At 39.7% G+C, this 17,592-nt stretch overlaps 2 protein-coding genes across 5 annotated transcripts in view; one reads left to right on the top strand and one right to left on the bottom strand.

Annotated features, from left to right (window-relative positions):
• CTNNA2 (catenin alpha 2) overlaps nucleotides 1-17,592 on the bottom strand; it is a 460,705-nt gene that overhangs the window by 163,789 nt on the left and 279,324 nt on the right. Inside the window, exon 1 of one of the 4 annotated variants that reach the window (XM_030043163.2) lies at nucleotides 16,009-16,067. The exons of 2 other annotated variants lie outside the window; for them this stretch is intronic. The gene's annotated coding sequence lies outside the window, so the exon portion shown is untranslated. Of the gene's footprint in view, nucleotides 1-8,001; nucleotides 8,110-16,008; nucleotides 16,068-17,592 lie in introns of those variants that run through there. One more of the 4 variants, XM_030043251.2, reaches the window with a different exon arrangement.
• On the top strand, nucleotides 6,254-12,931 carry LRRTM1 (leucine rich repeat transmembrane neuronal 1). The gene has a single exon (XM_030043352.1). The coding sequence runs from the start codon at nucleotides 7,159-7,161 to the stop codon at nucleotides 8,722-8,724; it is 1,566 nt and encodes a 521-aa protein (XP_029899212.1). The 5' UTR covers nucleotides 6,254-7,158; the 3' UTR covers nucleotides 8,725-12,931.

Below are 17,592 nucleotides of genomic sequence, written 5' to 3'. Positions count from 1 at the left end.
TGGGTTTCTAAGATTACACATACACCACACACAAACCACCCCCACCGTATGAGACTGTTCAGTATTGCCTCAGTGTTTCTAAGTTGTTTTGTTTTTTTTTTTTTTTAAAAAAAAAGGTCAGGTTATTCTCTTTTTTTAGAAGGCATGACTTTCTTTTGTTATGCCTTTAAATATGTCCTTCTGACACTCGTGACCCGTGATTATTTCTCTTAGACATTACATCAGTTGCAAATAATACGTAATGAAGCCATAAATATTTCAGGTAGTCAACAAACCATCTTCTTTAAGTTTGCAAAAATCACGATGACTTCTATCTGAAATGTGCGTCTTCAACCTGGTTTCTGCATTATTACTTCTGTGTATGAGCTAACGATTCAGATTCCCTCTAATCTCCCAGTAAGATGCAATACACAAACAACCAGGATTTCAACAAATTTGATCCTGCGTTTTCCCTTCAGATTATGGATATCATCAGAGCAGAAGGATGGAAACATAAAAATCCTGCCTTCACCATCTGCCAAAATATACCAAGAAGCACACATAACTGAGAATAATACAGTCTGCCAAAGATCCGATTGCCTGTTTGCTATAGGCGTTCTGCTACAGTCCAACATCTATTTCCATGACTACATAATCTAGCTCATATTGTTCAGGTCTTCAGTAAATCCAGGAGTCAGACCTAAGAACATTACAAGTTATATTATTTCTAGGTAACTTTATCCAAAAGCAGAGTTTCCATGTAAAACTCCCTTCGGAGTCAATTCAAATGGTACCCTCTGTGACAGAAGAGAATTCAATAGAAGTCTTTATTCGGTTTCAAAACACTAATTTAGCACCGACTTTACCACCAACCTGTATTTCTTGCAATAATGTATCTACAAAGGCCAGCAGAAGGTTTGTTATCTTTTCTGATTGTGCTTTAAAACACGTTTGGAAAGGAGTAAGAGAAACGGGTTAAGAACAACTGATTGTCTAATACTGAGAAGAACAGATTTTCTGCTCTGGGAAAATTTTCCAAGAGCAGTTCATCCATTTGTAAAAACTTTGCAGGAGACTGCCAGGAACAGCTTTTAACTTGTTCACCCTAGCTTTTAGTAATTGATTTCATAAATTCCTCTCAATTCCCTCTACTTCCTGCACCTTGAAAGTCTGAAAAGTGTGTAGTGCCACTAAAGTTATGTCGCTGATAAAAAGAGTGAACTGTTTTGCATCAAGAAGGCTCTCCCAACACAACACAAATGACTTCTCTACAGCAGGAGTTTGTTGGCATGGTTATGCCTGCATCCCCAGGTGGGACTTGCCAGCTTTCTGAGCAACGCAAGTTATTCCGAAGGACACAAAATGCCAGTAAATCATGGACACATGATGGGTTTAGGGCCATAACCGATTTGGCTACAGGGGAGATTTTTCACAGTCCTAACCAACCCTGCTATTCTGTCACTTTGTGGTATATTCATGGTTCCACCATCATCCAACCTCTCACAGGCCTGATGAATCTGAGTGAATACACCAAGATAAACCAACCAACCAACCTACACGAGATGCAATGGCATCAATAGCCATCTTGGATTAGCTACATCTGTGTAAGAACAGAATCCTTTCAGTAAAAAGGAGTCTTAAAACACAAAGACCATTTAGCATGGTAGTTTATTCAAAAATAATCCTTACAGATGAACTATCAACAGTAGAAGAGGGCAAAGTAGATGTATTGAAGTGTATGGATAAGCTGTGGTCCTCTTTGCTCTTAATCTAATTGGAAAACCACTGCAGCTCATTCACTGGCACCTCCAGAAATGCCTGGGAAGGTCTTGAGATGAACCTTGCTGAAGTGTCTAGCTTAGCATTTCTGAAGGTGGAACTAATTGATTTCCAATTAAATACGACTAACTAAAACCTTTACAATTGCTAATCACTGCACTCTACACATGCTTCCTCCAAGACTTCCCATGACATTTTTAGAGAGATAAATTAGCAAGAGTTAACTGAAAACCAAGGTTTGAATTTCCCCTTTCCCTGTAAACCAGGAGTTCCAACAACCTAGTAACTTGACTGGAACACACCAGTCTTCGCTTAACCAGGATGTTACATGATCTTCAGCAATGTGTTGATTAATCACAAAAGGATAGGTTTTACTTGTTGTCATTTTTCCATTATACCTGGATATTCACAACCAATAACGCTGTCTAGAGCTTTGACAGCACATCCAGAAATCCATAGGTAATTTCACAGCTACTTAAGAGAGTCAGTAACTCTTCAGCTTATTCAAGTAGTCTATCAGTAATGAATGGAGGAGAGAGACACTTCATCCCACCCCTGATATAATTTCTAAAAATTGACATTTCCTCACTGCATTGACAGTTCTTCACATAGGTCTTTATAGAGCTGTACATGACTACCTGGTATTGATTGTGGCTGATGACAAGAATGGAGTGACTGTAATGGAAGAGAAAAGTGTTTATCACATTGTCAAAAACAATAAGATGATTTACATAAGAATATCTATTTTTTAAAGGTAGTAATGAATCCAGTGTGCATGGTCTGCACTGCAATAATTTAATGGTAGTTATCATTATTACTTTAATATCTTGAATCGCCAGAAGTATTTTGGTCAAAAGCTTGGGTAATATAGTGCATTTTTATATTTACTAAGAGACGTGTTATATAGGATGGACTTCTTATCAGGTGAAACTCTGAATTTTATATAGAAGGTACAGCCAGCCAAATGCCAGGGGTGACCAAGATATAAATACTAGAGAAATAACAGATTTAATTTGCTTTACTTGAAGTCATGTCTTTTTCTTCCCTTTTCTGTTTTTAAATGTTTCCTTTATACAAAATGCCATAGTTCAGTGCACTTGAAAATTAAAGACTACCATGTTAGATCAAGGTTTGAGTCTGTCCATTCATGAAAGGAAATTAAAATCACCACTAAAAGTCCCACTTTTTATTATACTGATAGAAACCACTCAGAAAATACCAGAAGGAAGAAACATACTCAGTATTTAATATACTGTTTTGTCTTTTCATATTTTGTTGGTTAATATATTAAAACATGTTTATATGCATGGTTAGACATTAGTGGCCAGATTCTGATCTTATTCTCCCTGTCCTAACCCCTGGATTGCAAACTCAGGCATGTTAAATATCTAGGTCCAAACAGTAATGCCAGGCAATACAAGGACTTAGTCAGAATGAAATGATTCTGTGGCCAGTTATATGATATGGGACATTAATCTGAATACAATATTAAAAATGTGTAGACTAAATACATTGAAAAATGTTTTCCTTTTTCAACCTGAACAATTTTGACAATCACTGCAGGGTGTTGCCAGTGAATTACACTTGTCGTGACTCAAGAAATAGCTTCCCAGCTAAACTTTCTAAAACTTTACTCATGTTGTTCTTCTGTAACCTACTTTACATTGATTTAATCAATCTCCCTTAAACACACATAAACTTAGTTTGCGCTTCTTACAGTGTTTTACAATTGCACATTTAATAAAGCTAATTTAAATCTGCTAATTTATAGAGATTTGCCAGAGGCTTTGAAACTTCAGAAAATGTGTAAACTTAACAGTTTGGCTGTGATAACAGCTCAGACAGTGGAAATTAAGCCCTTTGCATCACAATCATGTTCAAAGTGGATTCCTGGCTTTATTGCAAAAAAAAGTACATTTCAAAAATATAGAAGAAAACCAAATTTACAAAAGATACTCCAGGGCTAAGCCGTATATTCACCCAAGTCTGTCTTTTCAGATCCACGTGCCACAGTTCTTGAATGTGGTCACTACCCTGCCTCAACATCACAGCCTCAAACATACGTTGAGGTCTCTCATTTTAAGACTACCTGGATTCTTTTTTACAAACAAATTTTGGACACATAAGAGCAGAGTCTGTCATGCAGTAGACCTCTGACGGAGCTTCGAGATCGTGCGCTTAGGGCCATTAATTCCGGCTCCCGAATTCTAGTCGTCAGTCTTCCAGCTGATGCTATATGGGTTTGCTACTGTCTGCTCTAATTTCTACCTCTGGAACCCAAACGATAATAGATTATATGCCAGTGTGGGAATAGGCAGATTGGTTAGGATCCAAGCTGTATCCCAGGTGACAGCAAGAAGCAGCAGTGAAAAAAGTATTCAGCTCTTCTCAGCGATGTATCAAGGAGTTTCATCTCTACTAGAGGAATTCTTCACTATACATAGCATTTAGATGGTAACTAAGTGATCATTATCATCATTTGATTTGCAGAAAATGTCAGCTTGCCTTGAAGATATAGTTGAAATTTTTAGGGCTACTGCTGCAGATCTCGCCCCAAATTGTTATATGGGAGAAGACATTAAGACCCCCCCTCCCATGAAGACTTGTAGGGTTGCAGTCTTTTAAGGGATAAAACCTTACTGTTTTGAAGCTTTTTTCAGTATCTGTAAAGTTCAAGTAATCTTTTGAGGTTTTTTCCCTGCTAATTCCATCAAAATATGCAGAAATGCAATCTGGAATATATTCTTGGACAAGGTTTTTTTTCTTTCTCTTGGTTCTGTCATTGCTTTCCCTCCTGCTTTTGTGCACTGAGAAACAGAATTAAGGTGTACTGCAACCAGTGGACACTTGCATAAACAGCCTGCTTTGAATAAAACAGCATGATCTTGAGAGAGGAAAACCACATAGAGCTTTCCTGCCCGAATGCTAAAACATACGAGAGGTTCATATACTATTAGAGCCTCACATTTTTGCTTTGAGACCACGGAAATGCAAGGGCTGTGAATAGCAGAAAAATGTAAATAAACTGAATTGGGAGCATACCAGCACATGGATTCCCAGGTTCTGAAACCACGGTCCGAGTGCTTTATATTTGTAATTTTTTTAAGACTGTTTTTGGCAAATACATTTGTAATGAAGCTCCTTCCCACATTTTTATGCACGAGAGCTTAAGTTTTCCAGGACTTCTCTAAAACAACTTTTACTGCATCAAATTACTGCATTCCTTGATCTCTACCAGCACACACTCACAGCAGCCAGCCACACTCGAACACAACGAACAGCTCCAGGATTTCGCAGCTCTGCAACAGATACTTCAAAAAGAAGATTTTTTACAAAAAATTAATACGGTTGTGAAAAAGAAAGCCAATGTAACGGTTTTGCCCTGCCTCCAGCATTTCACAACCAATGTTGGCTTAAAAGTAGCACAATCTTCTGCAATACTTGCATTTCCATGTGAAACTTCTTCATAGAGAATTCATGCAGAATTGTGAGCTGTCAGCTCTGATCGCATTCACCAGCACACAGGCTTTAGACTCTATTTCATAATAGGAAAAGATGGCCAGCGTTTTCCTGACAGAAGTATCGTGTATTTTTCAGTCAGTAAAAATTACAGCGAGAGCTCATTGTCGATGCATTTCCCATAGATAATGAGGACTGCAAATTATCAGGCAAGGATTTTTTGGGTACACGGAACAAAAAACAGCATAATCTGCAGAACTTATTAACTAATCAGGTTTTAAACCCCATTCTTTGCATGCTGCCGACATGGTCAGAGGAACCTATACATCGATCTTATTCCAAAAGCACAGTAATCTTTATGCTGCAAGAATGATAGTTTTGTGTGCCATAGCGTACACTGCAAAAAAAAAAAAAAAAAAAAAGCCTTTAGGAAAGGCATGTGCTGAACACACACAAAATATGCAGGATGGAAAAAGACCAAATGTAATTAAAGCTTATATGAAACCAGACATTCCTATTTGCAGAGCTCTGGCTGCATTTCTATGAGAAAGAATGCACAGAATTTCAAATCATGCTCTATTTAGACAATGTCAGAAGAAAAACACATTCCCCCCCCCACCCCCCCCCGCCCCCCCCCCTCACTCCCCCACCCCAAGACTCCAAAAGGCAAATCTCATCATCAGAATTAGAGAGAAAAAGCAATCCAAAGACACTGGGTTACATATTCCTTCCCAAACCAAGAAATCAAGTATCTCCCTCTCCCGGCTAATAGTTTATAAATTCAGACTTTAAACAAAAGCCAAAAAAAAAAAAAAAAAAAAAAAAAAAAAAAGAATCCTAATTCTCAAGCTTCCTACTTAGCACTGCCTCGCTCTTGATGATTTGCGCGGCCGTGTGTGCGTGCCCGTTTGAGAAATGGCGAGATAGGCTTAAAGTATTTTCCATTTCATCAAAGAGCATATATTACTTTCCCGGTTCGCTCCAATGTTGGTTTTATGCCCACCCCTTTTCAATCTGCCCATGTCTGAGATGCACAGTGCAGGCGTACAATCCTGAGCAGCTTACGACACTCAGTGAACACTAGGTGCCTCTGCATGCTCTAGCAACATACTGCTCAGCTGAAGGGAAGGGATTCTTGCTGTCTCTCTCTGCTCTAAGCATCACCTAACAAGCAAAGCGAACAAAGAATGGGAAATAAAGCTACCCTTAGCCGGTCAGTGAATGAATGGTAATCTCTCTATGGAGTAAAGGTTGTGCCGGTCAATGGTCGTTGCAAATGATGGACATTAAACAGATTGACAAATCCTGTGGAGTCGTTAGTAAAGAGTTTGGAGTTTTTTTCACGCCACAGTGTTAACTGCAGAGAAAAGGACAGAGGGAGAAGGAGAAGATCAAGCTCATGTACATAGTTCTGAAACTTGCAGGTCCTAGGAGTCAGCTAAAAAGCTAGCTGGACAAGCCTTTCGCTCTTTGAGCAGAAGCGAAGTGAGACATTGTGAGCTTGCCAGCCTTGCACAAAATTGAAAGGGACTGAATTTGTAGCACAGAGGGGTCTTTTTTAGCTCTGCATATAATTAGTCCAAACACAAAGGAAGCAACTGAATGGAGGTTGTCACTCTCTGGAAAAGGGTGGGTAAGACACTTTTTAATTAAATTCTTTCATGAAGAAAGATTTTTTTTTTTCTTTGCTGCAGCATTTAACATGAACAAAATCACTATCATTTTACCTTTGAATGTCTGTGAACTTTAATGCTGCGCAGCTCCTGCATGCTGTAAAGTGAAATATTTGCCTCTGTGTTTGTTCTGTTTGCTGTTTTGCTTTGGTTTTCTGGCTTTGTTTTTTTGGTTTTGGTTTTTTTTTTTTCCCTTAAATAAAATATGATGTAGAATTTGAAAAGATTCAATGGACATTCTCAAGCATATTTGGAAATATTCTTGCTAATGGATTTCCTTCTTATTGGTCTCTGTTTAAACTGGCTGCTGAGGAAGCCCCCGGGGTTGATATTGTGTACGCTGGGTATCTTTTCTAAAATGCTTCCAGCCGTGAATAGTGGGTGTCCACAGCTATGTCGGTGTGAGGGCAGGCTTTTGTACTGTGAATCACTGAATCTTACAGAGATGCCTCGCAACCTGTCGGGCATGATGGGCTTGTCTCTGCGGTACAACAGCCTTTCAGAGCTGCATGATGGACAGTTCACAGGGTTAATGCAGCTCACGTGGCTCTATCTGGATCACAATCACATTTGCTCAGTGGAGGGGAATGCCTTTCAAAAATTGCGGCGAGTTAAAGAGCTCACCCTGAGTTCCAACAAAATAACCCAACTGCCCAACACCACTTTCCGACCCATGCCAAACTTGCGCAGTGTGGATTTATCATACAACAACCTACAGTCTTTGGAGCCTGACCTGTTTCACGGGCTGAGAAAACTAACAACTTTGCACATGCGGTCGAACGCCATCAAGTTCGTGCCAGTGAGAATTTTTCAGGACTGTCGCAGCCTGAAGTTTCTAGACATAGGATACAATCAGTTAAAGAGCCTGGCTCGAAACTCTTTTGCAGGCTTGTTCAAACTCACTGAGCTGCACCTCGAGCACAATGACTTGGTGAAGGTGAATTTAGCCCATTTTCCCCGGCTCATCTCCCTGCACTCTCTCTGCTTGCGAAGGAATAAAGTTACCATCGTAGTAAACACTTTGGACTGGATATGGCAACTTGAAAAAATGGATCTCTCCGGCAACGAAATCGAGTACATCGAGCCTCACGTTTTCGAAAGCGTACCTCACCTCAAATCCCTGCAGCTGGACTCCAACCGGCTGACCTACATCGACTCCCGAGTCCTCGACTCCTGGAAGTCCCTCACTAGCATCAGCCTTTCTGCAAACGCCTGGGATTGCAGCCGTAACGTTTGCGCCCTGGCCTCCTGGCTGAGCAACTTCAAGGGTCGCTACGACAGCAATCTGCTCTGTGCCACCCCCGAGTACGCGCAGGGCGAGGATGTTTTGGACGCCGTGTACGCTTTTCACTTGTGTGAAGACGCGGCAGACCCAACGAGCGTTAACACCCTCTCCCCCGTAACGAACGACAGCGACCAAACGTTCGGCTACGGCTCTGCCACCGCCACGTACGACGTGCAGGACGGCGAAGGGGACCGAACGACATACGCCATAACCGTGACCATGCCCGGCGAGAACTCGGAGAACGCCGTTCAGATTCACAAGGTGGTGACGGGGACCATGGCGCTCATTTTTTCCTTCCTCATCGTGGTTTTAGTGTTGTACGTCTCCTGGAAGTGCTTTCCGGCCAGCTTAAGGCAACTAAGACAGTGCTTTGTAACACAGCGCAGAAAGCAGAAGCAAAAACAGACCATGCATCAAATGGCTGCCATGTCAGCCCAGGAGTATTACGTTGATTACAAACCCAACCACATTGAGGGAGCCCTGGTGATCATTAATGAGTACGGATCTTGTTCCTGTCACCAGCAGCCAGCGAGGGAATGCGAGGTGTGATTTTCCTTGGGGATTTAAACAGTGTGCAACCAAATAACAGCGTGCAGGCAGACAGTGGCACGGGGGGGGTTGCTGTGCTTTGCTGGTGATTTCTGACGCGCTCCTCTGCCGAAATTGTTAAGAGGGGCTGTCTAAGAGACTTGATATTTTAGCTTTATCGTGTCTTAAAAACCTTCAGGACAGTCAATCTTAAGATTTCCTATGCTAATACTCCCTTTGAAGATCTGTCAATATTCAGGAATCTGAGAGTGTAAAAAGGTACCAATTATTGATCTTTTGTAAACTAAGAAAACTGTTTAAAATAAAAAAAAATAGCATTTACAGTTTTTACAGACTGGTGTATATTACATGAATTGTTCCCTGTATACAAAATGCAACAGTTTAACCTCTTTTTCTCTTCATACTGAGTGTTGAAATGAAAGCCTGGGAGCAAAGAAGCCACGTAAAATAGAAAGCTTAAAATTAACCAGATGGCTTCACATTGTAATTAGTGCACATTCACTTACATCATGTTGCTGAAGATATGAAGCATGACACTGGAATTATATTTTTGTTAATGTGCTACCTGTAAGTGGATGTCAGTACAACAAGGAGCCAGTGCACCTCAGAAAGGCTCAGGTTTCGACCGTGTCCCTGGGACAGGATTCCTGAGGATTTTTAAGTACGGCTCACTTGTTAGTTGCTGTCAGATCCATAAAAACTGTATCATAACCCCTAAAAGTATTTTGTATCAAAACCGGTCATATTGCAAAGTCTCACTAGAAAAAAACCAACAAACCAAACCCGAACAACTGAAACACTGCCAATATGTGCTCATCACAATTTTCTTTAAAATAAAAAAGACAAAAAAAAAAATTTCTAAATTTAAGGGCTTTTACTAGCATTTCCCACTTTTATGCTTGTTTTGAGGTATGCTAAGAGCAAAGAAACCCTTGCTTTGTGCACTGTGGTGCCATGGTGAACGGAGAAGAGCAAAAGCTATTCGGTTCTCAGTGGTGAAACCTGTGTGGCTTTCAAGAGTAAAACCTTGGCTGTAACACTGTCAGAGTAAGACAGAGAGTTATTAGAGCATACTTTGGGGTCCTATAGCAAACTGCTAGCAAAGCCTATCTCGTGTCCCTCGCTTTCACCACCAGCCTTCACTAACTCTTAAAAATCTCTGCAGAGGCTGAAAGTATACGAACCCTCCTTTACTAATGACTGGTAAATGGAATTGATGGATATAAGCAGTGATTTAATAATGTAGAATCACGCTGCTGTTTTATTTGACTGCCCTTAAATAAAGGCTTCCTTTCTTTGTATTTTGGATTTTTCATTCCAGTATGTGAACAACCTACTGATTGATCTTTTCAACAACTCCTCTTATACTAATGAAGATGAGGTAGTTTTATAATATCAGGCAGAGCATCTTGAAATTTCCTTCATACAGCATTACATGCTAATAAAATGTTACGGATAATGAATTGGGTAACATTTCTATGCTTTGTACGTATTTCTCTATCCTTAGGTTACCACCAGTAGAGGAAAAATTCAGAAATCTAACATATATTTTAATTTAGCACAGTTTTTTTTCTTTTTTATAGCATCAGAGTGCCACCTACTCTTAAAAGGCTACATCAGACTTATAAAGGAGAATATAGGCACAGAATAAAACATTTTTTTTTCCTGCACAGCAGGTTTTAGCCATTAATTTTGAATGTAAAGAGTGAATTTTATTTTTTTTTCTGAGTGACACTATTTTTAAAGAGTCAGAACTTATTTTCCTCTGTTTGGTACATCTCATCCTGTTTAATATTAAATACGACGAGAGCCTTTTAATCAACATTTTTATTTAGTGAGACTATAATGTCATCTGTGAACGCAATGAGATTATGTATTGGGAGAGGACTTTTTCATAGAAGATTAATGAAAATCAACTGCTTTTTTACTGAAGCCCACAGCTTTGAAACAAGCTAGCACTGTTAAAACCAGGCTTTTTTCTCTTTAAAGAAATGCACAGTTCTGTTTCTGTGCCTCAAGCCCACAAGGGCCTGATCCATCCTGAAACTCCCAAGTGACCTGAGGGGTTGAGCGTCCACGTACAAACCTAACAGGGAGGGCAGAGAGCAGGTAAGGAGCCCCTTGTCTCTTTGGGTGCCCAATCATATTTTAAGAGAAAATACTTTATGCCATGCTAACTGAGGGCCAAACTATAGGTATTTTCCTCACTGAACCCTTCTCTGAAATCAATAAGGAATTTAACTGTGAAAAACTGGCTCTCTAACTTTGGACTAGGTTAGATGTTCCTCAAATCTACATGCAGCACTGCAGCCAGAAGGGCTGATTACAGCTAGTTGCCAGGAAGGTTCCCAAACCAACCAAGATTGTTAAAATATTGTCTGCATATGGTAAAAAAAAAAAAAAAAAAAAGAAAGAATTAACTTTATTTCTATAGTGACCCCCTGTTGCTATAAGGAAACGTATTAGTGCAGTCATGGTTTTGCCCCTGTAAATCTGATGCAAGACTGATACCGACAAATAATCATCCCGTGGTTGTATTTCTATGTATTTTTAGCATATTTGTGGGTTGTATTTTAAACACACTAGTGATTGCACCCCCCTGGAATTATTCCTGCTGTTTATTGGTGTTAGCAACCTCAAGCTACGTTTGCAAAGACGTGAGCAATTCCGCCTTTGGAATTTATTCACCCCTGTGCTTCATGCATCTTGGATTGACAGCTCAAGTAAACTGAAGAGAACCTTTTTCTTTAAAGGTGCAGTGATTTCCTAACTGAGAGCTGATTTTGATATTGCCCGGTGCCATTTCTCCTGAAGAGAGGTAATGACCACCAATGACTTGCCACCCTTAGCAGGATGATGGATGGATGCTCCATATAGAGCACAGCACTTATTAAACTTCAGAAAATGATATGTTTTGAAATCTTCATGCAGAAATCTTTTCTAAGGGCAATATCTTCTAGTGACAACCTCCTAATGATCTCCAGTGGATATCTGGAGATCTTGATACCCTCTAAATATTTACTGGTGGAAAGAGGGGTGTCACTGCTATTACATGGTATGAAGGTACCCCACAGGGTGCCCACATCTAGTCTGAAAGTTTACATGAAAAAGATGTGCTTACTAAAGAAATAAAAGAGCAAGTATTTAATTTCAATCCAGCTATCGCAAATGCAGTTATTCATCCTGCTCCAGGCTGCTTGCATTGGTATATATCAGAGTTATTATATTTGTACTGCATTTATAGCAACTGCAGGGACAAATTTTCCCTAACTCTTTCTTCCAAATTTCAAGTTCACCAACTGTCCAGAGATATGTCATTCCCTCTCTTTTTATGCCCTTATTGTGGCTTACTAAATGGCTCCAAAATCAAAAGGAAGAAGAAGAAAAAAAAAAAAAAGATGCTTTTGGGGTTAGTTGTGACAGTTTTTTGTTCAGGAGATGCTTGGGGAATATCGAAGGAAGGAAAATATTTTAAATATTCCCCTTTTACTGTTCCACTTAATAGGACTAATCTCCCTTTTATAATTAGGTAATTAACATTATTTTCTTTATATTTAAGTGTCTTTTAACATACAAGACAGGGTGAAAGGTGAGCAAAAGGACTACCTTTTTTGACGATGGTTAACACTACCAGTGTTATAGATCTCTAATATGCAATCTCTTGCTGCTAACATCAGTACATACTCACAGTGCACCCAGTGATGAAGGAACTGTTGCTGTGTATGCTTTGAATGTATATAAGGGATGATTTATTTTCCTTTCTGTCTTTTTTCCTTCCTTTCTGTACTACTTTAAAAAAAAAAAAAAAAGTGATATGAAACCACAGAATCAATGCTAATGTACCGCATTCTGTTTCTGGCCTGAATATATAAAATACAAAGAAATTCTGTGTTAAAGCTGCAAATTCCCTCCTTTACCATGCTGTTTGAGTACTGCAGGGGGTGAGACCGAGGGGGTGACCTGTTCCTCCATGTGCACAGCAATAGCCAGACGCTCTGTACCAGTCCGAAGACGCAGTCCCACGCCTGGTTCATCACTGCCTTGCATACGTGTGCCAGAGAAAGATCATTAACGATACCTAAGGATATTTTTGTACGCTTTAATATATTCTGTATGTTTTTATGGCTAAGGCACTGAAGGGCACTTGAAAAGAGCCTGTTTGATCATTTTCTTTGGTTCTGATAAAAAGCCCCTCGTTTGCTTTTGAGATGGAGTAAATTTGTTTCTTGTACGGGTCTCATTCGGTATTAATAGCAAAAGGACATTCTGAATACCCCTCCCCTTCCCCCCAGCTTCTCCAATGGTATTCCAAATGGCAAATAAGGAGGAGTATTTAATTAGGAAGCTTATTTCAAGTGCTATAATAATAATGAGAGTACTACTAATAAAAGAAATTAAGAGGAGACAAAAGATGAGAGAAAAGACTGGAGTAACAGCAACTAAATCAGGTTGTTACTGGATTCCCTTGCCTTTTCTTTTCTAAAGATGGTAAATCTAAAGGACTAGCACAGATGAAAACCCAAGACTGAAGGTGGGTGGAGAAAGCAGTTTTAAAAACTGTGCAAGCAGGGATGAAACAGCTTCTGGAGAGGAGGGTACAACACTAAATAGCTTCACTGAGCAAGAAAGAGAAAAGGAGAGGGTGAGGGGACAGGATGAAAGGGAAGATGAAAACCAGCGCGAAGGCAAGGGGACCACTGTGCACACAAGGAAAACGAGATTTTTCAGTGCCTTCACCTCCCATGTTGAAACTGTGGCAAGGACAACAGCAGAGATTTAAGAAAGATACCCAGCATCGCTCGCTCTCTTTTTCTCTCCCCGTCTTTTCAAACTCTCAGTCACAGACACACACTCTCTTTTACAGAGGCGCAGACGGACATGCTTTCCCAAACACGCACGCACGCACGCAACCCCGGCGTTTCCTCTGTCACCTCCTTGTTCCCTGGGAGCACAATGTCCCCCTCATCCATCATTTTGCTCGCTGAACTCCAGCACCGTGCCTCTTCCACTAATTTTTTTTTGGCTGGACTTCTTAGCTATCCTACTCACAGCTCATCAGAGACTTTCTAGAAAATCAGACTTTCCTACCCCCAATACCTCTTTTTTTCCCCTTCCAGCCCTTAAGAAACCCTCATTTAAAGAGATGGCTGATCTTGAGCTATAGCAGATTCTCCTGCTAATTATATCCACGCTCATTCTCCCTCATATTCAGCTTTCGTGTTCACAGTTATTATGACAAACAGATCTGAGATATTTTTGCTGTGTTCAGTTTATCATTATGCACCAAGGTTACACTTTTCCTTGACCTGCTCAACCCAGTCTAATATTAACAAATTGAGCATTTATACGAGTTCCTTTCCAAGCATGAAGTTGATTAGGAATTTAGGAAATGCTGGTGATTTAAAGATTAACCTTTCATATAATTACTGACATAAACCAGAGCTATTAAGGTATTAGAAACAACTATTCAGAGTATATTCTACGTAAAAAAAATATCACATTTAGAGCCATGCAAAAGACTTTCCATACCAGCCCTTTTTTTTTTTTTTTTTCAGCATAAAAACCTGGTGAAAGGAAAGGAGTAAGCGCAGTCTACCTCTAAAGTTATGTAGAGGAAAGCAAATCTACAAAAATATTACAGAAACCAAGCAACAAGCTTCTGCTGGCAAGACACAGCCTGTAATTGGGTGGGTGGCTGTGAAGATCCGAGATGAATGCTGCAGAGCACTGTAATTTTATTGCAGTGTGTCTGCTTTAAAGTGAACATATTTGCAATGAAATCTGTATTTCCGTGAGAACAGGGCAATTGTTTTTGTTATAAAGATAACGTCACTTGTTGGCATTCGGACACAATTGTTCAGCCTTTAAAGCAATTACTGTTCTTATTCGCCTTTGCTGGTGTGATAGTTGGGTGAGAGAGTCAAATGTAACAGGCTGCATTGAAAGGAGTTTGAGTTCAAAGTACCCAGATTTGCATTACAAGAGAAGAAATTCAGTTTAAAATAAACACCAGCTTTTCACCTTTTCCTCCATTCCTCCTCTTCCCCCAAATCCAAATACGTACACCAATTATAGAAATTAGAGATAATTGGCAGTGGCTAGAGGACAATTTTATGTGCGCCTGTGCTTAGCCAACGGCACCTACTATTCTGCTAAGGCACTTTTTATTTTAAACCATTTCACTGCACTCATGTTCTTCACATCCTCACCAGACACGGTGACTACTGCCAGAAAGATGTCTTTCAACATGGGTGCTATGGGAACATGACCAATTCAGTTCCATTTCTGAGCTAACAAAGACCAAATCCAAGATTGCAAAGGTAATAGGTAAGTATAAAAATCTACTTCATCACTGAATTACCATTTTTAGCACAGCAGATTTCTCTGACTGACATGGTTAGGCGCTAAGCCCGGCCGTACATTTATGACAAACTTTGTTCTGGCCTTTTTCAAGACGTACCTTTCTCCTGATAGTAAACCAGAGCACGACACCGGAGAGAGGACTAAAAATTGTATTTTCAGTAAAATCCGAGTTAAAAAAAAATATGCACGGACATATCAAATTGATTTAAGGGCTTATCCAATGAAGGTGATACAGCTTATATATCCCAAATCTCCCTGAAGTAGCACACCCCTGTACCCTAGTGGTTACCGTAAGGTATGAGCAAACGTCCTCCTAATAGCTGGGGGACTCAAAACTGAAAACGGGTTTCGGAATATGCTTTAAAATATATACTTTCCCTCTAAGTTTTTTCCGTCTTAGCCACTCTCCCAGTTTTCACTCCCAGAACCTCACAGGCAGAGTGAATCAAAAAGTGTGTGTGGGGGGGGACGACACCCTGAAAATCCCAACTAACCTGCAAGAACAGTCCACAGCTATTGAATTCCAGAGGGTTTGATTCTTTTAACAACTGCCAGCCCTTTGAAACACATCTGCTATCAACCCTCTTCGCAAGACGAGAGGTAAAGTGAGCTCCCGGGAGTAAACCTGAATCTGTCTCCGTAGTTCAGTGCCTCTACTGACAGTCTGGCTTGCTAATAGAGCCTGGTAAATATTAAAGCATGTTAATAATAATGAGATAAACCACCTAGGGATTTTTTTCCCCCTCTCTCTTTTTTTAAACTTGGCTTCGTACTAAAGTTTATCTTGACAGAAAATTTACTTCTCTCATCCAGATTATTTCCCTAAGCAATTTTTCAACAGCAAACAGAAATTTGTGGTGGCTGCTGCTAAAAGGTTTGCAATCCCCATGCTAAAGAGGCCACCGCATGTCAAATGTTTACCTGAATTTCATGTAAATGTCACTCCATATTGGACAGTCTGTATTTCTTTACTGGCATATGCAGCTGCCTCCATCTTCACAAACCTTCCCCTTGCGCCGTAACTACCTTTACAAACAGCCCAGAACCCAGTGCTACTGTCAGATGAAATTCCCAAACAACAACTGGATGTAATGAATTTATTATGTAATTGCTGTAGTCTAATAAATTGAATGTGAATCCTACGGCCTGAAAGACAAAGAAATAATGGAGACAATAAATGAACAGAGGAAATGCATCTGACATACTCTCTATGGGGAAAAAAAAACCACAAAACAAAAACCACTGTGTGGGACAATGCTCAAGCTTGCAGAAGGTGGAGGGCATCGAGCATCAACTGAAAAAAGGTGAATTACATGGGACAGAGAAAATCACAGCTAAAAAATAAAGAGGAAAATTGAAAAGGGGACAGTACCCATAGCCAATTAATCAGAAAAAGAATTAGGTGATAACCAACACAGGAGAAACTCATCAAGGGATAACAAAGCACTGTGGTGATATTTGATGACAAAACGAGTATATACAAACATGTATTTGCATGAAGTCCCGTGAAGCTGAACCCTGAGCTTATTCCTCTGTCCGTCTTTGCTCTGTCACGATGGGCTTTTTGGAGTATTTTTAAAAATCTTAACTATTTTATTGCTGTTATGCACAGAACTGGACCCTTGGAGATTGTGCTTCTACTTTATGTGAAATGTGCTAAACCAATAGCTGTTTTTTCGATGGGTGGCACTTCTAGCCTGAAGTAAACCCTACTGTATTGGGTTTGCGTACGCATTTCCCCAATTCCAGCAATTGTTAGGGATTACATTAGGTTATTCTAGTTTGTGGAATGAAGATCTTCCCAAAAAGTTCCCCTAAGTAGTTTTATGAAGTTACACTGTGCATCTTTCATAAAAAAGGGAGTTGAAAACTTTTCTCTTTTTTCCCTGGTTATGTTTTCCCATGATGTAGAATAATCTAGCCCAAAACTGTCACTTCTCATTAGCAAAGGAGTCAAGCTATGGCTGTTAATGATAACTCTTAATGAGGATTTGATGAATAAGTCCTGGAAAATCAAACCTGAAACAAACACTAAAATCGAGCTCAGATCTATTGTTTCCATGTAATAGAGATCCTAGCAATTGGGAAATAAAAGAGTGTTTAAAGCACTAGGGCATCTAAAAAAACGAATCAGGACATCCAAATGGTGTTTATCAAGAAATTAAAAAAAAAAAAAAAAGTGTGAAAATGAAGTAGAGGAGCTAGTAAAAACTGAAGATTTCCAGCAAAAGTAGTTGTTGCACCAAAACCTGAATAACGAAAATACACTGTACTTTCCCTATTTTAGAGTTGATTAGAGATGATCATAATGAACCGGTAAGTCTTATCTCAGTGGCTGTTAAGTACGTTTCAAGATTTGTTAAGGTCTGTAATACCATACAATAGGGATAAATGGAGTGGTCGTCTGTGGAGTAACATCCTGCTTCTGTAATAACCTGCAGTCCTGAACCTTTGGACGATCATAACAATATTAAGAAAGTGGTATACAAAAAAAAAGCAATTTTA

This window comes from Aquila chrysaetos, chromosome 1 (genome assembly GCF_900496995.4).
Source record: "Aquila chrysaetos chrysaetos chromosome 1, bAquChr1.4, whole genome shotgun sequence".
Classification (NCBI taxonomy): Eukaryota; Metazoa; Chordata; class Aves; order Accipitriformes; family Accipitridae; genus Aquila; species Aquila chrysaetos.
Note: the sequence above shows the minus strand (reverse complement) of the source record. Positions and strands in the feature narration are given on the sequence as shown.